The sequence below is a fragment of the Macrobrachium nipponense genome, chromosome 2 (assembly GCF_015104395.2).
Source record: "Macrobrachium nipponense isolate FS-2020 chromosome 2, ASM1510439v2, whole genome shotgun sequence".
NCBI lineage: Eukaryota > Metazoa > Arthropoda > Malacostraca > Decapoda > Palaemonidae > Macrobrachium > Macrobrachium nipponense.
The window spans coordinates 58308026-58334880 of record NC_087201.1 but is presented as its reverse complement, the minus strand read 5'-3'; the positions used below and the strand labels follow the sequence as shown (position 1 = coordinate 58334880).

Here is a 26855-nt window from a genome sequence, read left to right as displayed (position 1 = left end):
ATGACGTTAATAGCCCCCTTTGGCCGACCCAGGAATGGTTCACGGAGGTGGTAGAGAGGATCGTAGACTTTCCAAGATCCCTACCAAGAAGGACGGATCCTCAGACAACCACACTTCAAGAGGTACCATCAAACCTCCCCGCTCTCGCTCTGACTGCCTTTCGACTATCGAAAGACTTGTCAGAGCGAGAGGCTTTTCTCGCGAAGTGGCAAGCGCGATCGCGAGAGCACGCAGGACCTCCACTACGAAAGTATACCAGTCGAAGTGGGAGGTATTTAGAAGGTGGTGTAGAGCCAAGAAGTTGTCCTCCTCCTCTACCTCTATAGCGGAAATTGCTGATTTCTTGCTATTCCTGAGAGTAAAATCTCATCTAGCCGTATCCACAATAAAGGGATACAGAAGTATGCTCTCGGCTGTATTCAGGAACAGAGGATTAGATCTGGCAAATAACAAAGATCTCCACGATCTCATAAGATCTTTTGAGACTTCAAAGTCTAAGGAACCAGTACCTCCGAACTGGAACCTGGACGTAGTCCTCAAATATCTGTCATCGGATAGATTCGAACCTCCTCATCTGGCATCGTTTTAGAGACATAACTAGAAAATGCCTATTCCTTTTATCTTTAGCTACGGCAAAAAGAATTAGTGAATTACAAGCTCTGCAGGATAAAGTAGGATTCAAGGGAGACTCGGCTATTTGCTCGTTTAAGACCCTGTTTTTTAGCGAAAAACGAGAATCCCACGAATCCCTGGCCTAAGTCATTCGAAGTCAAAGGAATGTCGAGTCTCGTAGGCAGAGAAGCAGAGAGGTCTCTATGCCCTGTTAGAGCTCTGAAGTTCTACCTTCAGAGAAAGCGTCAGTTGGGAGGCTCTAGACAAGGTCTTTGGTGCGCGGTAAAAGACCCCACAAGACTGATGTCCAAGAATGCTCTGGCGTTCTTTGTAAGAAACGTCATTACGGACGCTCATAAGGTCTGTCCTGACGAACAGTTACAACTACTGAGAGTAAAAGCTCATGAAGTAAGAGCGGTTGCGACGTCTCTCTCGTTTATAAGAATATGTCGCTTAAAAACATCATTGATACGACATTTTGGAGATGCAACTCAGTATTTGCATCTCATTACTTGAAAGACGTACGTGTGACGTATGAGAAGTGTTTTTCTCTAGGTCCTATCGTATCGGCAGATACGATTCTGGGTACGGGAGCCGACACCAATCCTTAAATGTATATACTGTTCTTCTTTTTGGATATGGTCGAGAGTCTCTTCGAACAATGGAGGATTTGGCTCGCACGGGCGGCCGTCTATGTTGTTTCAGTAAGAGAATTCTTGTCATATCCAATTAGTTGAGTATATTTTTTTTTTTGGAAAATTATGTATGTGTGCGTAGTGGTTTTGAGTTACGGTTGTTGTGACGAGTTCGGGGATAACTCGTAACAATCCTTAGTTCTAACATATGGTTAGGATCAGGTGGTCGGGATTGGTTGTGTGCTCCTTCATAAGGTGTATTGTCATATAAGTGGATCAGCACCCATTGACAAAGTCCTTTTAGGCTCTGCCGAGTAAGCGGATAAGACCCCATCGGCAGACCCACAAGAACTCTTGGCCATAGATCATATATCTCGCTAAAGTTTCTTGAGGTGATGCAGACTACTGGGCAAACACCCAAGAAGTCTACCACCTATCAGGTAGGAACCAAGGTTTTATTTATACCTACAACATATGTTGTTTACCTGTCTATTCCATATAGTAGCTGTCTCTTACCCTCCACCGAAGGGTGCCAATCAGCTATGTATATATCTGACAGGTAAGTTGATTGTATGAAAATGATATTGTTATGTTACAATAAAGTTTCATACATACTTACCTGGCAGATATATACAATTAAAGGCCCACCCAGCCTCCCCGCAGGAGACAGGTGGAAGAGAGAAAATATGATAGAAAACGGGGATGGTTCCTAGTCCTGCCGCCCAGGGCAGGCCGGTAGATCACCTGACCTACCTGTAGCGAGTGGCGCGAAATTTGAATTTCTGTCGGGGACGACGGAGTCTTAGCTATGTATATATCTGCCAGGTAAGTATGTATGAAAACTTTATTGTAACATAACAATATCATTTTTTTTAATTATGTATTGGAAACAAGCAATGATTTTTTCATTATTTTGCGCTTTTTGGACTGTTTTAAACTGCGCATCCCAAGCTAGTGTATTCATTCGCCCGCAAACTAGTTCCGCATATGCGGCGTCACTAAAAAAATTAAAAAAATACGAAGAAAAAAGTGTCGAAAATCATCATAACTCAAAATTTTTGTTGTAATGTAACCAAAAACATATTTTTATTATATACTGTGCTAAACTATAAAGGATTTTTATCATAGCATGCTTTTTTTGTTTTTAAAAGCGTTGTTAACTCGGAGCGTCGGAAGCGTCAGCGTCGTAACCTCGGAACAAGCGTCGTAACCCAGGACGGATTTTCCATTGAATATTTAAGAAAAAGCGTCGTAACCTCGGAACGTCGTAAGCCGGAACCGTCGTAAGCCGGGGACCGCCTGTATTGATAATTTTAGTCTCGGGAGTGTCGTATGATGCCGCTCCCCCGGCAACCATTTTGATGTCGCTACCTCCCAGAGCTTCATGTCTACGTGACGACTTCCAGTTAGTTCCTCATACTAATTGTAGTCGGGTTTATATAGCTCTAGACATCTTATATATTGATTATTTATGATTTTGAAGTTTATTAATGGAACCTGAACACACACAGACTGTTGATCCCACCAAAAAAGAGGAAAGAGATAGCAAGGAACGCAAAAAGTTTTCTCAAGGGCAAAACTAACGTCCCGGAGAAATCAAGAAAGAATCCTAGACTCACTCCAGTTTGCCTCAGTAACAGACACATTACTGAAAGCCAAACTGAAGGACATCAATCGAGTATGGCGGTCCAAAGCAAACAAGAAAAATCGAGACAAAATTGCTCGGATTCCACCAATACTGAGGAAAAGACTTCAACCTGACCAAAGTAAAAAATCTGGCAAAATCGGTACCCTTACGATTTCCACCGCCAGTTGGTTGAGGAGGCTACTCCCAATACGAAAAAGTCCAAAAGTCCAAGGTTTGTGGTCAGTGACATTCCGTCAACTACACATCAATATCCTAGAAGCCATGGTAGTGTTTTTAACTCTAAAAAGACTCTCCCCGTCAAAGAAACAAGACATCAGACTAATTCTAGACAACGAGGTGATAGTCCACTGCATAAACAGGGGAGGTTCCAAATCAAGTCACATAAATCATGTGATGATAGCAATCTTTTCTATGGCAACAAAGATTCATTGGCACCTGTCAGCTGTTCACCTGGCGGGGATAAGAAATGTGTCGCAGACGCACTATCAAGGACAACTCCGCTTGAGTCGGAATGGTCCTTAGACAAAAAGTCATTCAATTGGATTTGCCAACAGGTTCCGGATCTCCAAGTAGATCTATTTGCTACAGAATCCAACCACAAGCTACAATGTTATGTAGCCCCCAACCTGGATCCTCTGGCCTACGCCACAGATTGGAACAACTGGCGGAGGATTTACCTGTTTCCACCTATAAACATGCTAATGAAAGTCCTGGACAAGCTCAGGACTTTCAAAGAACGAATAGCTCTGGTAGCCCCCAATTGGCCCAAAAGCAACTGGTTTCCTCTCTTGGTGGAACTGGGACTCCGCCCCCGGCGGATTCCCAGGCCAAAGTTGACACATAGTACAAACTCACGGTGTGTTGGCTTCCTCAAGAATTCAGAGTGCCCTAACTTTATGGACTTTATGAAATTTGCAACACAAAAAGATGCTGAGATTGATCCTCTAAACACTTTGTTTTTAGAGTCAGACAAAAGAGAATCTACTCTTCGACAATACGATTCTGCTGTAAGAAAGCTAGCCAAGTTTTTAAAAGACTCAGAGGTTTGGACAATGACTACGAATCTGGCAGTTACCTTTTTCAGAATTTTGTTTGAAACAGGCCTAGCCGCTAATACAATTACAACAATTAAGTCTGCTTTAAAGAAAATATTTCAGATTGGGTTTAATATTAATCTTACAGATTCGTATTTTTCGTCTATTCCGAGAGCCTGTGCCAGACTAAAACCAGTAACTCGTCCTCATACAGTTTCCTGGTTTTTAAATGATTTTCTTAAGCTAGCTTCTGACATTGATAATGACTCATGTACTTATATAACGCTTCTTAGGAAGACATTATTCTTAATAAGTTTAGCATCAGGAGCCAGAATATCTGAACTATCAGCATTATCTAGAGAACCAAATCATATTGACTTTCTTCCTTCTGGTGAAATACGAATCTTTCCAGACAGGAAATTCTTAGCAAAGAATGAGGATCCACGAATATGGTCCCCGTGGAAGATTGTCCCACTTCCACAGGATCTATCTCTGTGTCCAGTTAAGACTCTGAAAGCCTATTTGAATAGAACCTCCAAAAAGTCTTCAGGCTCTTTATTTATTAGAGAGAATGGAGGAACCATTTCCCTGAAAGGAATCAGACAACAGATTCTTTATTTTATTAAACAAGCTAACCCGGAATCAGTCCCACATGCCCATGATATCCGAGCAGTAGCTACAACAGTCAATTATTTTCACCACATGAATTTTGAAGAATTAAAAAGATATACAAGCTGGAAATCACCAGCAGTATTCAAATGCCACTATCTAAAATCCTTGGAAGCCCTAAAATTTGCAACAGTGGCAGCAGGGAATGTGGTTCCCCCTCCCCCTGATATAACAGAACCATCATAACAGGGTCTAATCTTCATAAATAATTTTTCTTTATTACTTTCTCTCCTACCTGCCTCACTTATTGTCCCTGCCTTAGCCTTGACCTTCATCTGGATTGCACACTAACCCACTCTTATGATGTACATATGTTAATAAAGCTATTGTATTAGATTTAGACATCTTATATTATTTGTTTTGGGATGTGTTTTTTTTTCTCTTATTGTTACCAAAAAGTTTTGGAACTTTCACTAATTTTATAGTATAAGAGATATTAAAATTAAGATTTACTATTAAATATGCTTAAATTAAAAAATATTCTGATTTTATTTCAGTTCCTTGACTAGTTGTGTACTTCCAAGCTTATGGGACCAATTCTCTGTTACTGTTTCACAGAGCGGCACAGGTTGAGTCCAGAAAAGGGATTTTGACAAAGGAAAAATCTATTTCTGGGCGAGAGACCTGTGCCGCCCAGTGAACCTAGCCCTCTTTTGCCTCACCCTAGACTGGCCCAAGCTTGGGTGCTATTAGGAATGACGAGGGTTGCGTGGGTAGTAGTAGTAGTAGCGGGCAGTAGTTGGATGTAGAACGGCACCTTGTAGTAACGGGGGATGTTGAGAAAGGAGAGAACTAATTCGTAAGAGACCTCTGATAGTGGTTTTAACATGCCCCAGTTACTATACCGACACCCTATAAGGGTGAGCGAGCTGGGTATATTCCTAGCATTCCATGAAACTTTTTTCTCGTGTATATATAGCAGTTTTTATACCAGAAATAGATTTTTCCTTTGTCAAAATCCCTTATTGAATGATGATAAATGTGATAAAAGTGCACATGCTGATTTTTTGTTTATGTTAAGATTGTACATGAGTGCTTGTTTTGTTTTTTATTTTCTGTTATGCTTTTAATTGGAAATATGTTGCAAATGACAGATTGATATACAATCACTTCCCAAACTTGGATAAATGATAACATGAAGATTTTCTTGTAACTTAACTAATTGTCATATGCGAGTGTTTCACAGACACGCAAACATTTGTGAACCCTCGAGAAGCCTTGCAAAAGGGTTTGTGTAATTTTTCATGTAATTTATAAGTTTTAATTAAGTAATTACTTAGAGTTTTATGTACTCGTCCTGTAGTTAAAGTTCTGAAATTCGCAGGTGATGGTAGTTTTCTGTTTTGGGTAGGTAACAATGCCCCGCCCGCTTTCAGGGAAAGGGAGGAACAACTTGGCAGAGATAATTTTGTTTCTGCCGGCTGATGGCTACAAACTGGTTGTCGACTACAGTTGGTTCTGAATTCTAGACTTTTCTGATTGTTTGTTCATCAGAATTGGTGAAGTATTTTCATTTCTTGGCTGATTTTGCATTATTTAGAGTGTTAGGCTCTTTTTAGAGACCTTGTAATAGATTTTGACTTTTTAATACCGATTTTGACGTCTGACCAAAGAATCTTATGATTCCCACACAATGCTCTGATTGCCGTGGTCAAGTATGTTAATTAGATTTGAGGTGTTCTGAATCTAATGATTGTGATGGTACGAAATGGAAAACATTAGTCTTATTTAAAAATGTTAGCTAATGACAGAAAAAGAAATGCAGTTGCTAGGGCAGAATCTAAATCAGTAGCTAGCCAGGATCTTCTGAATTAAAATTATATTCACAAGTTATTATTTCTTTGGCTCCCATTCCCAGTTCTTTAACTGTGCCACCTTCTCCAGCTTCAGGTTCTCTCGCTTCCAATCCCAACCCCATTGCCAGTCTCAAAGCAAAGATTGACAGGTGGTTCGTTTTATTCAGACGATGGAGCAAATTGGCCCTTCAGTGAAAGTCCCAATGGACAAAGCGCAAAGTACCATCGATTCTCCTAGGCAAAGGTCACTGACATAACCCCCTAAACCTGGAAGGGGTCAAACTGGTAGCCCAAGAGAGGTCTGTGGTCTGCCCATGGGCAGTGACCCCTTCGGTTCAACCTGTTAACGTATCCCAGGTTGCAACCAAGAGCCACTGGAAGGTCTCTGTGGATGAGCATAGTTTGTCCAGTTTAGGGGATTCTTCCCCTCAACGTCAGAGGCGCTTAGGGAATAATTCTCGTACATTGAAAAGAAATGTTGTGGACATATCGCTCCCTCCGGCTGTTCCTGTGAAGAGGTTTAGGGATCCTGAGTGCCCATCTTGCAGTCACTGGCTGAGCATAGAACATTTTTCTTCAGATTGCCTCTCAGATATTGATGCTCCTCCAGCACCCAAGACTCATCGTTGTTTGTCTGCCTACTCATTCAGAGGGAGCCAAGTGCTTGTTGAAGCCCGAACTCCCAGCAGCACTTATCGTCTTCTGCCGCCTGCTCACCTCCCTCTTCGAAGACTTCATTGTCTGAGAAGAAGAATGGTCCATCTCTGGCCCCTGAGGAAGCTCATCATGGGACTTCAAAGGGTCTGCTTCCTCCCACTGAGGAGGCAGTTGGCTCTCTCATCGGCTCTCCTGTTTCTTCAGGAGAAGGAACCATAACGTTTACCCTAGGGTCTAGCGTTGCAGGAGCTACAGGATTGCAGACTTCAGTTCATCCTCTTGCCTCTTGTTCTTGGGTTCTGCTCCTAGAACTGGAGCTGTGTCCGGGGCTTGTTCGCAAGACTCCCCAAGTGTACAATCCTCTAAGCGTGCATCTAAGATTGGTACCAGAGAGACATCTCACCATCCCGAATCATGTGCAGGACGAGAGAATGGGTCGAGTCATGTAGGTGACTCGGCCTTGAATGTGAGCACTGGGACTAATATGTCGTCAGGTACCAAGTGAGATGTTGCTTTCTCATGAGACAAGGCATCTGGCGAGGCTAGGAGGTCCCCTGTGCAGTCTTCAGTCTTCTTCATGCAAGGTTTCAGCCTCAAAGAGGACTGGGATGTGTCATGAGGACAGTGCAAGTTCTCGCCAACTGGTTGCTTGCTCGACTCCAACCGACTCTCACTCATGAGGCTTGGTCATTTGCTTGTGACGTAGGCAGCTTGAGACCATGACCAGGGATGTGTGCAACCTTCACCATGATATAATTGCTGCTGTTTTTTTTTCACATATGTCAAGGAAATCCCATTGTTCAGTTGTCTTATTCACTGTCTCTCTGTTCTTCGATAACTTACTTATTGTTAATAGCGTTTTGTTTGTGAAATGTTTGAAGTTTTTCAGTATCTGTGGTAATCAAAACAGGGAAAGGAAAGTGGTTTCTATATTACGATATTTTTTTAGTAAAAAAATGTACAAAGGAAAAACTATATCATAGTATTATTATAGAATAATGAAATTAGATTAATAACAATAGTCATGATTATAAAAATACTGTTGTTGAAAAATATATTAGGCATTGGAAGTTGAAGTTTGGAGCTTTCTTTTTTCCTTCACTTCTACCAGGGGCCAATGAGTAATTTTTTCCCTACAACAATTGTTCGATGATGAATTTGTTGATACCCAAACAAGCATTCTTTCTATTTTTTCTGTGCTATGACCTGCATCACATACATCAGTGGGAAAGTGACTCATTGTCTGTAAGTGCTTTCATTGTCAGTGCTAAAGCAATATTTCATTTTAGTAATTTTACTTAAAATTACCGTATATTTCCGCATATAAGATGACCTTTAAATCATAAAATTCACCCCTAAAAATTGGGTGTTGTCTTATACTACAATTCTGAAAATCAAACCTTGAATTCTAAGATATGCATCGCTAGGCTAGCCTCGGCCTTCGGGCTATAGTCTAACCACCAACTTACATGAAAATTCACTTTATGAAATAAACTGATAATAAAGGTAATAAAACCATTTTTAGCTTATATATTATTGGCATATCTTCAAATAACCTATTTAAGGAATAATTCTAAATCAATGAAACAAACTTATCTATGCAATCCAGCTGAAAAAATGTAAATATCAAATTATGGTTGCTCTTACGCAACCTTTATCTTTCGGTAATGTTTTAGAAATTTCAATGGTAGTGTAATTATGGTAGTAATAACATTTAGGATAACGTTATGTTCATTTTCCATTAAAAGTTTCTCATACATATCACAAAATTGATCACATGTGCTACCATCATAGGGATTCCAGTCTGGTTCTGGCGAGTCTACTTTGGCATCTTCGTCTACATCATATAGTAATCATCTTCCGTAACTGCCATGGCATTTTTAGATAATTTTATGACATTTTTTTTATCTATACGTTCCCCTATCTTTTATAAACAAAATGCAGCAAATATTAAGTGAGGCAGCATGCAAAGCTGTGTAACTGTTTAGGACAATTCAGTCATATGAACAATAATTATATACGATAATTATCGTTCACTATTGTATTGTTATTAGCGGTTGTTTTGAGAATAATGATGAAATGTATACAAAACAATGATTTTGCTTTTTAGGTAACGTCTTATACAAAACAATGGTTTCCCTTTTAGGAAACGTATGTATGAATCGCTTGTTAAACCCAGCTTTGATAATTATGAAAGGAATGTATCTGAATTAAGTCTATTCAGCAACTAAAGATAGTGATGATATTGGTAAAATGTAATCAGCTGATTATATGAAGGCTGTAAACAAAACCAGATTGCAAATGGCGCATCATCGCTCTTTTTATATATTGTAATACGCTAATATATGCAGTATGATTTCAGTAAAACAAGATTTATTAAAATTATCTTTATTCTCAAGACAAGTATTATTCAACTTTTGCAAATGGCTATCTATCAGTGTAACAACCTAACCGAGGTAACAGTCAAGTCTCTCCCTCTCTCCATTTTATCAACTGTAATACTAATGATACTCCTCCATCCGCCACTAAAAAATTCCGGCTTTTAGAATGCTGGAAGAAGCAACTATTTGTCAGTGTATTGACATAACAGAATTGAGAAACAGCTGATTGCTGATGTCATTTACCGTAACCATCGAGCGTTTATTAAAAGCCCCGTTAAAATTTTCAAGCTGTTAAACACTGCCAGTTCTCAATGGTGGCTTCCATTAGTAAAAATAAAATACATTTTTGCTCATTCCTCATGCAGTGGAGATCTCAAGATAGAATGCTAGTAAATTAAAGCTGCAGGTTATAGATGAGCTGAATAAAATGAATAATGGCCAGGCGGAAGTGATTTGGAACTGGAGAAATTGCACCTAATGCTTATACAATGAAGTAATATGTGCACATTTTCAACCAGACTTTGTTAATTTACGATAAAGATATCTCCGAATTACATCTCTTCTAACAAATAATGGCAATGAAGATATCGGTAACATCAAATCAGCTGAGATTTTGAGAATGTAAACAATATCAAATGCAAATGATGTGAGGTTTATATTCTGTAATAGAGTAACAATATGATAATAGTAATACTGTAACTTAAGTCACCATTATTTATAGTTGTTTAATTTTTACAAATAATCACTTTTCTTAAAAAAATATTTCGGTTTTTGTATTTAGAACTCGTCTTATACTACAGATATGAGGTAAATTAATGAAAATTTGCCGTGATTTTTGAACTTGTGTTATCTAAAGGTCGTCTTATACATGGAAATATATGATGCATAATTTATACATGGTAGTATTCATGTTATAGCACTTGGGCATAATAGGGAACTTTCTGCTGACCACTGTTTATATATCTATAAATTTGGGGAAGTTCTTTATCGCTCATCGCTCAAATGGGTCGTGAGTTCTTTGCCAAATGAATATTTTATTTTCTTGTCAACAGAGGAACAACAGTAACCAGCTGGAATAACTTCTTAAGATTTGTCAGAATCTTTCTGCTCAATAATCAAATCAAAGTCATGTAGTAATCTTCTTTCCACTCTTTTCATCAAAGTGCAAAAGCTCCCATACAACATCTTTGGGACAAAATTATAACTTGCTCACCTGCAATAAAAGGAACTACATTTCAACAAACATTCTGTATATTGCTAGTTTATATCTTGTTTGAAAATTGAAGATAGTTTGTATTTGTACAGATATAGATAAAAGATATGAACATAAAATGAACAAGACATATATTGCAGGATATCCCAGTGTCCATTATATATTGATTAATTTCTTGCTGATATTTCCATATAACCTGGAATATGGAATATTAGGAAGAAATACAATGGTTATTGGAGTTCAAATCAAAATGTCTGAAAATTGACGTACAAAAATGAATCACTTACCTGCTGTTCTTGGATGGTGTATATTCTTATCTCTTAACCACATGTAGCCACTTCCTTCTAAGTTTTTCATCCTTAGGGAAGTAAAATACATAAACTTTTGTGTTCATATTGTAATTCTCATGACAACGAGACATGCAGCACTTGTTTGGCATTATAAAACAATGCAGATAGGAAAATAATACCACGAGAAAAATTTACGAAGTGACCCCGGACATACCGAATCATCTCAGTGATGAGGCCGTGTATAATTGCCTCTACACTCTTCTTGGGAAATGTGAAAATCCTCTCCTAGACTCACGTTCCCATCGTCACTGCAGGTTGATGATTGTGCGTGACTTGCTACTCCTGGGTGAGCGAGAGCATCCAATCTTCCTCTCCTATTCCCTCTACTTCATGAGTTTTTACCAGGAATGGGGTGAGGCTGGGACAGGAGGAACTCTGTGGAGTTTTCTCCCCAAAGTTTAGGCCAGCAAGGGTTTTAAGACCACACCAAACATACACTCGAGCTGTTCACGATGGATTTAAGGAGTCTGGGGCAGTTCTCCCTTCTGTGGAAAGAGTTGATCGGAGGACTGCACTCTTGAAGGATTTGAGGGTCCTTTGCCTAGAGATGCAGACACCCCTAAGATACAGAGGACTTCTGGTAAGATCGTAGTGCTGATTCATCAGCACAGCAATCTCAGGGGAGCGACCAGTTGATCGCCCTTCACGCCTCAAATCCGTCTGGGTCCTAAGAAGGAACCCAAGTTTCAACGGGAGGCTGCCATGGTCTTCTCTTGGTGACGGTATCTTGGACCAGTGAACAATCTTGTATCAGGACAAGAGAATTCACTCTGGTCCAGTCATTCAAAACAAGATGCTTCCTCCTCTTCCTTGCTAGAGGCGCTACTACATGCCCTCGGAGAGGTTGCTCCCCCCGACTAAGCAGGTTGACCCAGACTTAGTTCGACTAGGTCCAGGTCTTTCGATGCAGCAACTTCACTGCAGAGGCTCTCTCTCTCTCTCTCTCTCTCTTTCTCTCATCTCTCTCTCTCTCTCTCTCTCTCTCAGCAGGAAGCAACAAACCTGGATGCTACCGCCATGGCCGCTCTCCAGGCAGTCTCCTGGCTGTAGGTGTGGTCATTCACAGTATCTAAGGTTGCTGCCTCCTCGGGGCTATCGTTCCTGGGGAGGACTCAGCCTTGGGGAAACTGTGCCAGTCTGGAGGTAGGGCTATTTCCTACCTTGCCTACCAGATGGCAAACCTATGGGAGAACTTGGTGCTGGAGAGAAAGGACACAGTCCTCACTCGGATCGCCAGGTCTGTAGGTCCCGAGTCGGTGCTGACCTTGCGAAACGGACTATTGTGGGTTCTTCCTCTTTTCTCTAAGGAGCAGGTAGATGCTGAGGTGGACAAGTGTTGGGCAGAAGAAAATGACTGCCTCTGGGTCTTTGCGTTCCACTGCAGCCAGACCTTTGAGTCTAGCTAGCTCTTCCTCGGCCCCTGAGAAGTCTAGTTCTTCAAAGGGCACCTGCGGGATACCCAGCCCTCTTCTCTTCCAGGGAAGGGGTCACAGTGGCACTGGCACCCCTTTCAGTCCTCCTTTCCAGCTGGAAAAGGGGGCAGAGGAAAGAAGAAGGGGAAAACGCAGTGGGTGGCGTTTCCCCTCCAGCTGCTGCCATTAAGACTTGGGTAGTGGATGTCCTTCGGGAGGGATATTTACTTCCCTTCAAGTCTCTGCCACCTCTCACCACTTTCGGTCCATATCCAGACACACCTCAATGGTTCGCAAAAGGACCTAGCACTGAAGCTATGTAATTACTAAAACTTTATTATGATAATGTAATTTTTCAAGCTTTTATGTTTAAATGAATTAACATTAAATAGTAAAAAATAATAATTCTCTCTCTCTCTCTCTCTCTCTCTCTCTCTCTCTCATCTCTCTCTCTCTCTCTCCTCTTTCTCTTTTCTCTTTTGACTTGATGAGAGAATTTTTGGTTAATGGTAGTTGTATGTTTATTTTTGTATGAGGAATGAATGATTTGCCTAATAATAAGTAGTACTGATTTCAAATATATACTAAGAACCTATATTTATTAAAATTGGTGGAAAATTAAGGATGACATAGGTGAAAAAAAAAGCATCTGCAAGACTATGCTTTAATAGCTTAAATCAGTGTCATCTCCACCTTTTCATGTAGCGCCGTGCAGTGACAGTCACCGTCAATACATTTATATACGCATGTAATTCTTTGTTTATAGTTCCATGGTTTGAACCATCAAAGTAGGCGGTTATATGCTTTTTTTATGGGGGTGTCAAGTGTTCACGGATTATAGCAATTTTGGAGGGGTTAAGTGGTACACATCCCCTGCGAATACAGTGGTCGACTGTAGAAAAGCAGTCCTTGGTTATCGACAGGAGTTTCGTTCCTGACAGTGTGATGATAACCACGGGCAATGACAGTGCTTATTGGCACTGTGCCGATAAACCGGAGATCGACACATATCGGCGCCAAAAATCCAATTATTGTTGTAGCTAGACAAGCCCTGTAAAAATGGATTGCTGATAACTGGGGACTGCTTGTATAAGAAACCACTGAAGTGTATATGTGTTTAGGTGGGATTTGTTGCTTGAACTGAGACTAGTTGCTCTTAGCCCATGGCTTTATGAGTAACTCAATCCTTACATCATAAGTTGCATAGTAATTTCCTTAAAATTTATTTTATGAAAGCATGCCGTATATGCTAGTAAATACAGTTCTTCAATCAAAGTAAATACATGAGGTCTGGACTGCTCTGTGCAGGAGAAACATGGGCAATGACAAGGAAAATGTATAAGATTTTGAAAAGATATGATAATGGAATGTTAAGATTCATGGCTGGAGAGTAATGGAAATGAGGACTGGTGAAGAGATGTTTGTATTAAGAGGCTGGGGACAAAAATTACAGAGATTGAGATGGGTTGCATGAGAAGGATGAGGAACAGTGATCAGAAAGCAGTAGATATATATAGCTGGCCAAAGACTGCAGGAAGACAATGAAATCATGAAAGAATGGGGATGGTTGAAGATCTAGAACTGATGGGAGTTGCAGAGAGAACACTGGACAGAGTGGAAAAAGCTGTGTAAAAACATTTTCTGGGCTCAGCTCGTGTCGGCCTATGAAACAGTAATCCTTAATATCATCTTTCTAGGTAAAATATCCTAAAATTATTACCAGAGAAAAAAACAAAATTAAGAAAAAGTCAGTAAGACTGACTCGCTCACTCTTAAAAAGAAGTGTCGGTATGAATAGGGGCGAGTGTGGAACACTACCACGATACACACCAATTAGAACTTCCTATCAGAATCCCCTAAGAGAGAGCCGATACCAACGGGCGATGCAGCCTCTACTACTACTACTAGAGGACGCCACGGACAGCAGCGCCCCTAGCGGTCATCCTTAATTTTTTTAGCGCCAGCATCTTGACGCTGTTTTTCCTCGTGCTATTATTATTCTGGATTTATCTCGTTTTCTACTACGATGGAACGTTCAGCAATTGCCACGGCTAAGTTAAGTAACTCATAAGTAATATTTTATCATAGTTTTATCTTCCGGGTACCAGTATTTTCCTTTTTATAGGTCATATACGGTTCCCCGGTTTGTCTCGTGGCGGCCATGCTGCTCGTAAGAATTCCCGGTCCCTCCATACTGGGGGACTTCTTCATACTTCTGGGCTTATTTTATCACTTTCATTGTTTTACATCGAGTTTTAGCTAGTTTGCCCTCTTACCATTCTCTTAGCTTGGTATTTAGGGCTATCATTATTTTATTCTGGCCCAGCATCCCGGCTCTTGCTCTACATCGGCTATCGCTGGCTCCGAGTAGGCTACTGTTTTGCTTGGAATAGTTGCCTCCTCCTGGGCTTCTTTCTCTTTTCCTCCAAAAGTGTCTCTTCCACCTTTCGATGTATTTTATTATTATTATTTAGGGTTGTTAGGCTAGCCTAGGTGCTTGTTCCATGTATTGGTACAGCTTGGTTCACGTGGCCCCTACCACGGTTGTGGTGATCGCGGCCTAGGCCACTAGTGGTCACGTGTTCCATAGCACCTCACCCTGCCCCTTCCCTCCCTCTCTGATGTAGGGAGGAGCTGGGGACCCCTGGGTTGTCATAACACCTCATAGCCTTCTCTCTCATTCCGGAGGTGCCGGGGGGTGGGGTTCCACCAGCAGGGGGTTTAGGGGCGACCACTATGAGGTACCGGGTCTCCATACGGTAGTTGGTGAGGTGGGGGGAGGAGGTAGGCCATCCCTTCCCCCTTTCCTCGCTCCCTCCCCCCCGCCGTGGTTCACCGGGACCTCCTTCCCCCCCATACCCATTACTCAGCACCTCCCTTACGATACGAAAGGAGCCTTCCGTCGCAGCCGGGGCCCCTTTTGGTTATAGGTTATTGGCTCCACTAGCGGTAGGGTGGGTACTATGGATGGTCGTTTGCTTGCCTACTATATCCTTATATCTCTCCCCCCGCTACCGGAAGGGCGTTCTTACCCTTACCTACGCACTCTTCTAGTAGACGGGTGGAGAGAAGTTGGTTTTGATGTTGTTACTGTACTATGTTAAGGATATATACCCTAATTTAAGATATTTTGCAATGAATTGTGTTTTATATTATTATTATGTTATCAACCATCCCCGCCATTTTACGTTGTGGTTTCCTTTACCACCACTCCTAGTTGGTTGATTCTTGTGCCTCCGCCACTGGCGGAGCCATAGCCTTTCTTCCAACATGGTTACCACACGTATTTTTAGCAGGGCTCTGGTTTCATCTAACTTTATCGCTCCGGCACCAGCGGAGCATATGTTAGACTGTAAGTGTTTACTCTGTACTCATGTACGTTTCCACTTACAGGCTACCAACTGTCAGGTCCTCGCTTGCAATGCGACGCTGCATGACCCCTCCCGCGGACACGATGAGTGCAGGTCTCACGCCCCTTGTGCCACCCTGTTCAACGAGTCCATCGTCTGGCCATCCCCGGAGGCCTGCACCATTTGCTACGACCTGGTCGGGGTCAGCTGGTTGATGGGGGTAAGACCATTATAAGGGTTATTTATCAATTTACTAACACTTTTAGTTCGTAAGTTTGTTAACCCTGTCCGCAATTGGTAGCTAATTCAGCCTTTCTTTTCAGGCTATCGGTGTGAGGGAAGTTGCCCTCGCCACTCTGAGAAGCGTGGGTAGGCGGCTTTGAAAGAACGCCGCCAAGGGCCAGCCCTACATACTGGATAGAAAGCTGGCCATCCAGATCTTCCCTGCGGGCAAGTCGACGGGCTACGTCGACCCCTTGTCCGCCGCCCCCGTAATAGCCGCCATCCAGCAAGATCTCCAGCAGTCCGTTGGGCTCGTAGCCGCCCAGGAGCCAGTCCCGGACGTCGCGGCCTGGACCTGACCTCGACCGATGGCGGTAGTGAGTGAGGATTTATTGGTTGAGGTAGGTTTGTCGGGCGCCCAAGTCTTTCCTTGGGCGCTCCTGGATCTTCTCCTGTCCCTTCCTCTTCCGCATCTTCCAAGGCTTTCCGGGATCTGAGATCCCTAGCCGCACTCCCGCTCTCTCTGTACCTCCTAAGGAGAAGGGAAAGAGAGAACCGAAGACTCTGTCTAAGTCGACTTCTAGAAAGTCGGCTTCGTCTTCTTCGGCTAGGAATCATCGACTTCTTATGCCGACGCGGTGAAGGCTAAGCCAAGCTCTTCCCAGTCGAAGAGCTCTAGAGGCAAGGCTTTCGAAGGAGAAAGCTCGCGCTACCTCCGAGTCGTTGCCTTCTCCCGCCTCCGTTGCCCCCTCTCCGGCTATGCCGGCAGGGGTAGCAAGCACCAGCTCCTGCGTTCCTTCTCCTGTCTCACCAGGAATGATGGACGCAGGTAGGAGTGATGGTTGGTTCTCAAATCTCAGCTTGGGGAACCCGCTTTGAGCAGATGTTCGGCACAATTGTCGAGCACTCTGTCTCAAACTGGACAGACCGTCCAGGAACTCTCGAATAGAGTAAGAGAGACTGAGGATCGGATGACTGGGCTATCCCAGGCTCCTCCCCCAGTATCCCCTGCTTCTAGCACGGGGATCCTCCAACTCCCGTCTTACGACTCTCTGCCAGCTTTCTCTATGGAGAATCCATGGAGAGTAGCGGCCTACGCTCCCTTTAAGGACGGGATGATTTCGATCCCGGAGTTTGGCACTCGAAGGATTGAGGACTTCGAGTTTCTATCCTCCGGGTCTGTCACAGCCTTTCATCGGGTATGCTAGGCTGACACCAACGGCTCTTACAAGGGAGGACAAGATCTCGAAGGAGTCTGTCCTCTACAGTAGAGACCACGCCCAACGGGAATGGGTTCACTGCCTTGAGGACTGGGAGTGTACTAATACTAAACTCCAGGCCTATAAGAGCCCCTTCACTATTTTCGCCACGGAAGAGGAGGTCTCTCTTCCGTTCGCCACGAAATTGGTGGGGAGAAGGCTCTTCAGGCAGTCCTCAAGGATGAGCCCCTTCCGCAGTTGAGAGAGTCGGAGTCCACTTCTCCACTCTTTCCCGCCTTCGGAGAGTTATGGGAAAACCTGCCTGCTACTTTCACGCAGGGTAAACTCAAGCCGGACTGCGCTATGGACCAGTTCGGTGAGAAGTTGCCTAGGCTGCCGGACTCCCTAATCCAGGCAGAGTTCGATGCGCGGACTAGGTTTGGCAGGTCCCTTAACTCTATCATAGTCACGGAAATGGCTGCGCTGTCTTATGCGAACGAACCGCTATTTAAGATCTTAGCGAAATCACAATTTCACACGGTTCTGCTAGACGCTTTTGACTTCTTCCAAGCCAGGAAGAACTGTCGGAAGCATGTTCTTCAGAGTGTACTATCAGGCACGAGCCTAATAGACTCTTGACTGCCAGCATGTGGGAGCGGATCTCTTCCCAGAGTCAGCAGTGAACGAAGTTCATCACGAAGAAGCTGCTAGACTCAACCAGAGCCTTAGAGCTAGGTGGGGCATTTCCTCTAAGAGGAAACAGGAATCCGTTCCTAACTGCTGGCAAGAAACCAAAGAAGGGGCTGGTAGGAGGTTCCAGGCCATACAAAAAACTCCAGCTCAGCAGCAGTTTGTGCAGGCGGTCCCAGTCACCCAACAAGGACAACCTGCTACAGCTAAACAAACTCAGCCTTTCCTCCTGGTGCCCCAGCAATCCCCAGCCCTTCGACCTCCTATGCCATCTCGCCTGCCTTAACCCGGCTTATGAGGTTCAAGGCTACTCTCAATCGAGGGGTAGGGCGAGAGGTTACTTTCGTCACCGTGGCGCAGGAAGGGGCGCAAGGATAAACAGTTCAGAGGAGGGCGTGGTGGCCAACCCGCCATCAGCAATGAGGCTCTCCAGGTAGGAGGGAGGCTGTTCCTCTTCCGCCACAGGTGGGGGTTCAGCAGTTGGGTGCACAGAGCATAGTGTCCAAAGGATTAGGCTGGAGCTGGAATCCAAGATCCTCCTCCAATCAAATCATTCCATCAGGTACCGTCAAAGGAATTGATAGATTACGCGGAAGAACTCCTTTCAGAAAGGACTATTGCGAGTCAAGCATCTAAAAATTTCAAGTCGCTTATTCAGCGTTCCAAAGAAAGGCTCAACAAAAAGAAGGGTAATCTTAGACTTGTCAAAGCTAAAAACTCTTTCATTCGCTGCGACAAGTTCAAGATGCTTACCCTCTCGCAAGTAAGGACCTTACTGCCGCGTGGAGCCGTCACATGCTCCATCGATCTTACAGACGCATACTATCATATCCCTATAGCCAGGCACTTCCGCCCATTCCTAGGATTCAGGCTAGGAAATCAGACATTCTCATTCAAGTGATGCCCTTCGGTCTGAATGTAGCCCCCAGGGTATTCACAAAAGATAGCAGAAGTGGTTGTACAAACAATTGAGAGCTCAGGGAATCATGGTAGCGGCATACCTCGACGATTGGTTTAATCTGGGCACCAACATCCGAGGAATGTCTCAAAGCTACCAAAAGGTAGTTCGCTTTCTGGAACATCTGGGGTTCCAGATAAACAAAACGAAATCCAGACTTGTTGCCGGAATCTCGTTTTCAGTGGCTGGGAATCCAGTGGGATTTGTCCTCCCACAATCTATCAATTCCAGTAGCCAAACGGAAGGAAATAGCAAAATCTGTCAGGCAATTTCTCAAGTGCAAACAAACGTCAAGAAGAAACCAGGAGAGAATCCTAGGGTCTCTTCAGTTTGCTTCAGTAACAGATATCCTTCTCAAAGTAAGGTTAAAAGATATCTCGAATTTGGCGGTCAAAAGCAAACTCCAAATATCGAGACAAGTTTGTCCAGTGATCCCACAGATCCTCCGCAACCAACTACGGCCTTGGTCAAGAGTACAGAACCTAGCCAAGAAAGTACCCTTCAATATCCCCTCCCAATGTTACATTCACACGGACGCATCCCTGTCCGGTTGGGGGGGATACTCTCAGTTCAAACAGGTTCAGGGGACTTGGTCAGTTCAATTTCGCCAGCTCCACATAAACGTGTTGGAAGCAATGGCAGTATTTCTTACTCTAAAGAGACTTCTTCCCCCGAAAAAGTCTCATCTAAGGCTAGTTTTGGACAGTGCAGTAGTAGTTCATTGCATCAACAGAGGAGGGTCCAAATCCAAGCATGTGAACCATGTCATGATAGCCATCTTTGCATTAGCAAGCAAACACAGATGCATCTGTCTGCCACTCACCTGGCAGGAGTAAGAAATGTGATAGCGGACGCCCCTGTCCCGGTCCAGTCCCTCTGGAATCAAGAGTGGTCTCTGGACGGTCGTCATTGCCAGTGGGTAAGCCGGAGAGTCCCAGGGTCTCAGGGGGGTGGACCTCTTCGCCTCACAAGCGAACCACAAGCTCCCTTGCTATGTGGCCCCCAACCCCCTGGACCCTCTGGGCTTTATTCCACGGACGCCCTGTCGTTGATTGGATCAATGGAGGAGATTTTAAGTTTTTCCTCCAGTGAATCTTCTCCTGAAAGTCCTAGACAAACTAAGGTCTTTCAAAGGGATAGTAGCTCTGATTGCACCGGACTGGCCCAAGAGCAACTGGTATCCACTTCTCTTGGAATTGGGTCTCCGACCTCAACGGATCCCCAATCCCAAACTATCACAATCAGTACAAATGAGGACTGTGTTCGCTTCCTCAGGAACTCTCCAGACCCTAACTTTATGGACTTCATGAAGTTTGCGGCTAATAAAGATGCTAACATTGATCCACAGAATATTCTCTTCCTGGAATCAGATAAGAGGGAGTCAACATCAGACAATATGACTCAGCTGTTAAGAAATTAGCATCTTTCTTGAGAGAATCGAACACTACAACCATGACAGTTAATTTGGCTATATCCTTTTTCCAGATCTTTATTTGAAAAAGGTTAGCAGCTAGCACGATTACCACTCACAAGTCGGCTTTGAAGAAAATCTTTCAAGTAGGTTTTTCAGATAGATTTAACTGAATCTTATTTCACATCTATCCCTAAAGCCTGTGCTAGACTTAGACCTTCTCAGAGGCCTACTACAGTTTCATGGTTCTTGAATGATGTTCTCAACTAGCTTCAGATACTGACAACTCATCTTGTACATTCATAATGCTCCTGAGGAAGACTCTATTCTTATTAAGCCTAGCCTCAGGAGCAAGAATTTCAGAACTGTCGGCTCTATCCAGAGATGCGGGTTCATGTGGAATTCCTCCCATCAGGAGAAGTTCTACTTGCTCCGGATCGTAGCTTTTTAGCCAAAAATGAAGATCCTCTTGCAAGGTGGGCTCCTTGGAAGGTTATCCCACTTCCACAGGATCCTTCTCTTCTGCCCAGTATCAACCCTTAGAGCCTTTCTATCTCGTACTTCTTCTAGATCCTCGGTGCTCTCTTTCATGAGAGAAAAAGGTGGTACTTTGTCAGTTAAAGGTATTAGGCAACAAATCCTTTACTTCATTAAACAAGCCAACCCTGAGTCATTCCCAAAAGCACATGATATCAGGGGAGTAGTCCACCTCTATTAACTATTTCCAACATATAACTTTGAGGATCTTAGGAAGTATACTGGATGGAAATCCCCGACAGTCTTTAAACGGCATTATTTAAAGTCCTTGGAATCTTTAAAGTTTTCAGCAGTAGCAGCGGGAAACATAGTTTCCCCTGATACTGCTTAGTAGTTGTAGTATTGATCCAGGTCTCCTTTCTACCTACTTCAACCAACATGCCTCAACCTATCACCAGGCTACTCATCATCATAGCCTTAGCCGTTGTGTGTTATAGTGGTCTGTCCCTTATTTTTTTGCTAGGACACCACATTGGTACTGATATGTACTCCAGTGGTCCTAACCTTATTTTTATGCTAGGTTAGGCCCACAATATGTTTGTATAAATTTTCCATTTTAAACTTGTGATAACTTCAGTCACAATGTGTTTTGTATATATTGTTTGAATTACTTGTTTTATTTGTATTAATGATGGATTTGAGTGTTACCTACCCTTATTTTTATGCTAGGGTAGGACACATGTATGTGATAATTGACTTATATGTTCTAAATAAGTAAATTCAAACTATTTCTTTGTTTTACATGCATATTGTCATTGTTACTACCATTTAAGTACTTTAAGTTTACTAACATTCTGTTTATTGTTTACCATAGTTAGTTTAAAGTACTTTTTATTTTGTATGCTGTATTTTGAATTTACTTATATATATCCATCATTTTAACATGTTTTTCATTTTTTCCTTTTCCATCTTGTCTGTTTCTCTGGTACTCTTTCATAGCCGACACGAGCTGAGCCCAGAAAAGGGATTTTGACGAAGGAAAAATCTATTTCTGGGTGATTGGCTCGTGTCGCCCTATGAAACCCATCCCTTTTTATGGTTTGCTTTCCCCCCCTTGCAGGACAAGATGTAAATTATATGTTAATTAAGGATGACCGCTAGGGGCGCTGCTGTCCGTAGGTCGTCCTCTAGTAGTAGTAGTAGAGCTGCATCGCCCGTTGGTATCGGCTCTCTCTTAGGGGGATTCTGATAGGAAGTTCTAATTGGTGTTTGTCTCGTGGTAGTGTTCCACACTCGCCCCTATTTCATACCGACACTTCTTTTAAGAGTGAGCGAGTCAGTCTTACTGACTTTTTTCTTAATTTTGTTTTTCTCTGGTAATTTTAGGATATTTTACCTAGAAAGATGATATTAAGGATTACTTTCATATAGGGCGACACGAGCCAATCACCCAGAAATAGATTTTTCCTTCGTCAAAAATCCCTTTATGATGATGGTGCTACAAAGGAAAATAGCTTTTCTGTGGGTTCAAACCTTCATGTTAACACAAATTGTGAGGCATTAGAATTAATGGTGGAAGTTTTGATATTTGTAGATAATTTAGTAAATCAGAAGTGACTTTAGCATGGATTTTTTTGTTGGCCAGCATTCACAATTTTTATTCTGGACAGTGGCCAAGGAGGGAACTGTTATCCCTCTACAGTCTCTCTCAAGAGGAAAATAGTCATGGTAGCTCATTTAAAAATCAAGTTCATCCACGGAGGGTTTTGCTGCTCAGATGTCTGTTTTTTTTTAGTTCTTTTAATACTTTTGGACACCCTTTTATTTGACTTTTCATAAAATCCAACACACTTCACGTTCTCAGACTGCAAGTTGGTAGATGGCTGTCTCCATGCATGCATTGTATGACTTATGAATGTATACTTTTCCATCATTTGTCATCAGTTTGTCAATTAGGTATTGCTGAGGGTATTGTAATTTTTAATAGACAGGTAAAGTATTAAAGCTCTTTTCAAAACTTTTCAAGTATTTATATTAGTTTTATGGCCAAAACACACATGTGTTACATGGTATTACCAGTGTTCTTTAACCGTACACAATTTTCAGCTATACGCCAGCATTTTTAGATGATGCCAACATGGAAACTGCTGATGGCCATCTTAATGACATCAGTAATACCAATGAATCTGATGATGAATTTGATGAGGAGGAACCCAGGAATGTATTAAGCGCAGGAGAAAATGAGCAGCCTTTATATGTATTACCCTTATATTCAGTATTGCCACCAGACAAGCAACATATGGTATGTTATAAAGGTCTTAATTCATACATAATTTTGATAGTATTTTTGTCTTTATACTATTTTTAGGTGTTAATAACTTAACAAAAAGAAGTTTTGTAGATTGATTCATGCAGTAGTAAAATTCTTCCAGGTTGTGATATTTATGTGTCATTTGAAAGTAATTTTTGAAATATAGCTTCTTGAATGAAAAAGATGGAAACATATACGAGTGATTAAATTATTTAATCCTAGAAAAGCATTATGTGTATACAGTCACTATGATTCCAGTGATGTATCTTCTCTTTGCTAGGTCACATGATAATGTTTATTGGTTAAATGATTAGTGTAAGATGTAAGTGCATTTTTTTGGGAAGGGGGTAGTTGGGGGAATGCTTATATACATATATTGGTAAATTTTTGTAAAGTATTCCTATGTTTTTGCATTTTCTCTACATAATTGATGTATTCAACAGGTTTTCCAACCTCCACCAGAGGTACCAGATTATGTGTAATAGCAACTAATGTTGCTGAAACATCTCTTACTATTCCTAATATTAAATATGTGGTGGATTCAGGGAAAGTGAAGGAAAAGGTTAGTCATGTTTATGGCATGTTATGTTTCATGTTAAGGATGTAGCAAAAATTTTAAAATGCAAGTGGACTTTGTCTTTATTATTTTCTTTTCATGTTGTGTCCAAATTTGTTTTTTACCCATTTTTCTGTGTAATGTCATAGAGGGGGTGACTTCCATATGTGATGGAAGGAAAGGTGAGGTGAGGATATCATCTTTCATTTTCATTGCCTGTATGTAAAGAGCCTCTAAAGAGTTATAGTTGGTGGTGGCATCCAAGATTTCAACTGATTTCAATATTGTATTACAGTCCAGCTTGTTTTGTTGTTTTTTCGTGAAATGCTCAAATACTGTGCCTTGCTGTAGATAGCAAGAAAAACATTTAGGGAGATTGTCATCATTGCGGCATATGAATGAATGGCAGTGTGTATTTTCACATGAGATCAGTACTGTATATGACGTTTCATCTTTGGGAAGGGTCAGTTATTCTTAAGGAGATCTGTTTGGTGATTATTATAGATGGTGAGTTTACTCTTGATGTTACTGGAGGTGGGTGGTGACATTGTACTTTGTTCTAAAAATGATATTGTAATGATACAATTAGTTTGTTCATACGTACCTGGCAGATATATATATAGCTGATATTCCGCTGACCGACAAGAATTTAAAACTTACGACACACGTAGTGGGAGTCAGGTGGTTAGTACCCTGTATTCCTGCCGCTGGGGAAGGCGGTATCAGGAACCATTCCCATTTTCTATTCATAATTTTTATTTCCACTGTCTCCTGAGGGGAGGTGGGTGGGTACTTAATTCTATATATCTGCCAGTAGTATGAACAAACTTAATTGTATCATTACAATATCATTTTGTTCATGAAACTTACCTGTCAGATATATATATAGCTGAATCCCACCTTTGGTGGTGGGAGAGACAGAATAGAGGATTTAGGAAAACACATATATGCAGATATTTGATATCTTGGTTCCTTACCTGTTAGGCATAGCTGGCTTCGTGATTACTGCCACGTAAGTCTGCTTGTGCTACTAGAGTTGCCAGCAAGGTAGAGACCTATGTAGCTGGTGCACTCTAGATGATCTCTCAACAGGGGTGAGACCACGACGTGAACTAGACCAATGAACTATACTGATGAGGGCAAACGAGGCAAAAAAAACAGATACCAACACCTGGCTTAGCTTACCAAAGGTATCCCACTTAACTAAGCTAATGGAAGGGAGACTCCTGCCCCCAAAACAGTGTCTGAGCAATGTATGGTCCTAGGGAGAAGCAATTTTCGTATGTCACTTTCACCTCCCGCAGGTAGTGTGAAGCGAACACCGAATTGCTTCTCCAAAATGTGGCATTCAAAATATCTTTGAGTGCCATATTTTTGTGAAAAGCTACCGAAGTAGCGATAGCTCTCACCTCGTGAGCTTTCACTTTCAGAAGCTTCAAATCACTATCACTGCACTTATCATGAGCTTCTTTAATCGTACTTCTTAGGAAGAACGCCAGTGCGTTCTTCGACATAGGAAGATCAGGCTTCCTCACTGAAACACCACAATTGCCAGACGAGCCTCTGCAGGCTTTAGTTCTCTGCAGATAGAACTTTAGAGCCCTGACAGGACACAGGAACCTCTCACGTTCATTTCCCACTATTTCTGACAACCCTTTGATTTCAAAGGTCCTCGGCCACGGGTTGGAAGGATTCTCGTTCTTTGCTAAGAACGCAGGACTTAAAGAACAAACCGCATTATTGTCCGAAAACCCAATCTGCTTGCTGATAGCCTGGATTTCGCTAACCCTCTTCGCCGTCGCCAGAGCGGTTAGGAAGATCGTTTTCTTCGTCAGATTCCTCAGAGAAACTGAATGAAGCGGTTCGAAGTGACTTGACATCAAGAACTTGAGCACCACATCCAAGTTCCACGAGGGTACTTTAGGTTGGATGACCTTCGTAGTCTCGAAAGATCTAATGAGATCATGAAGGTCTTTATTATTAGTCAATTCGAGTCCTCTGTGTCTGAAGACTACAGAAAGCACGCTCCTGTAGCCTTTAATAGTTGGAACAGCTAACTTCACTTCTTCTCTCAGATAAAGAAGGAAGTCAGCTATCTGGCTCACAGAGGTTGTGGTGGAGGAAATGCCCTTCTTCCTGCACCAGCATCTGAAGACAGCCCACTTCGATTGGTACAGAGCGATTGAGGAGGGCCTCCTTGCGGTGGCAATCGCCTTCGCCACAGGTCTTGAAAAACCCCTCGCTCTGGCCAACTTCTTGATAGTCTGAACGCAGTCAGACTCAGAGCGGGGAGGTTTTTGTGGTACCTCTCGAAGTGGGGCTGTCTGAGTAGATCTTTCCTTAAGGGCAGAGTCCTCGGAAAGTCTACCAAGAAGGACATCACCTCTGTGAACCAGTCGGCTGCTGGCCAGAAGGGGGCGATGAGGGTCATCCTCGCTCCTTCCGATGCCGTGAACTTCCTCATTACTTCCCCGAGGATCTTGAGCGGGGGAAAAGCGTATAGGTCTAGACCCGACCAACTCCAAAGTAGGGCGTCTACTGCAACTGCTCCTGGGTCCAGAACTGGGGAGCAATACAGCGGAAGTCTTTTCGTCCTGGGAGTTGCGAACACGTCCACATGCGGACAACCCCACCAGGGTTCCACAGCGACTGGCCAAAACCTCAACCTGGTGAAGGGTCCACTCTCCGTCGGCAGAAGCTATCCTCGTCGACTGAGAAGGTCCGCTCGAACATTCTGTACTCCTGACACGACCTTGTCAGGATAGTGACGTCTTGCGCTTTCGCCGTAACAGGAGTTCCTTCGCGATGGCAAACAGAGAAAGGCGAGTGAGTTCCCCCTTGATTTCTTAGGTATGCCAGTGCTGTGGTGTTGTCCTGAGTTTGATCTGAAGTGACTTTTGCTGGAGATTTCCTCCTGGAAGAACCTGAGCGCCAGGTAAATTGCTGATAGCTCTTTCAGATTGATGTGCCAGGACACCTGTTCCCCTCTCCAGGTGCCTGACACTTCTTTCCCTCCTAGTGTTGCTCCCCAACCCGTGGACGACGCGTCGGAAAACAACACTAGGTCGGGGTTCCGAAGCTTGAGAGAGAGCCCTTCTGCGAGCTTCCGTGGATCTGACCACCAACTTAGGTGATCTTTCACCTCTCTCGTTAACCACAAGATCGCCTCCAGATCTTGTTTGTTCTTCCAATTGTTGGCTAGGAAGAATTGAAGAGGTCTGAGGTGCAACCTTCCCAGAGAAACAAACTTCTCCAGTGAGGAAATGGTCCCCAG

The 26855-nt window shown here is 42.8% G+C and overlaps 1 protein-coding gene across 1 annotated transcript in view; it reads left to right on the top strand.

Annotated features, from left to right (window-relative positions):
- LOC135220611 (probable ATP-dependent RNA helicase kurz) overlaps positions 1–26855 on the top strand; it is a gene marked incomplete in the record, with an annotated part of 259299 nt that overhangs the window by 92121 nt on the left and 140323 nt on the right. The window contains 3 exon segments of the mRNA XM_064257916.1: positions 22821–23016; positions 23469–23484; positions 23487–23587. Coding sequence (XP_064113986.1) covers positions 22821–23016; positions 23469–23484; positions 23487–23587 — 313 coding nt within the window.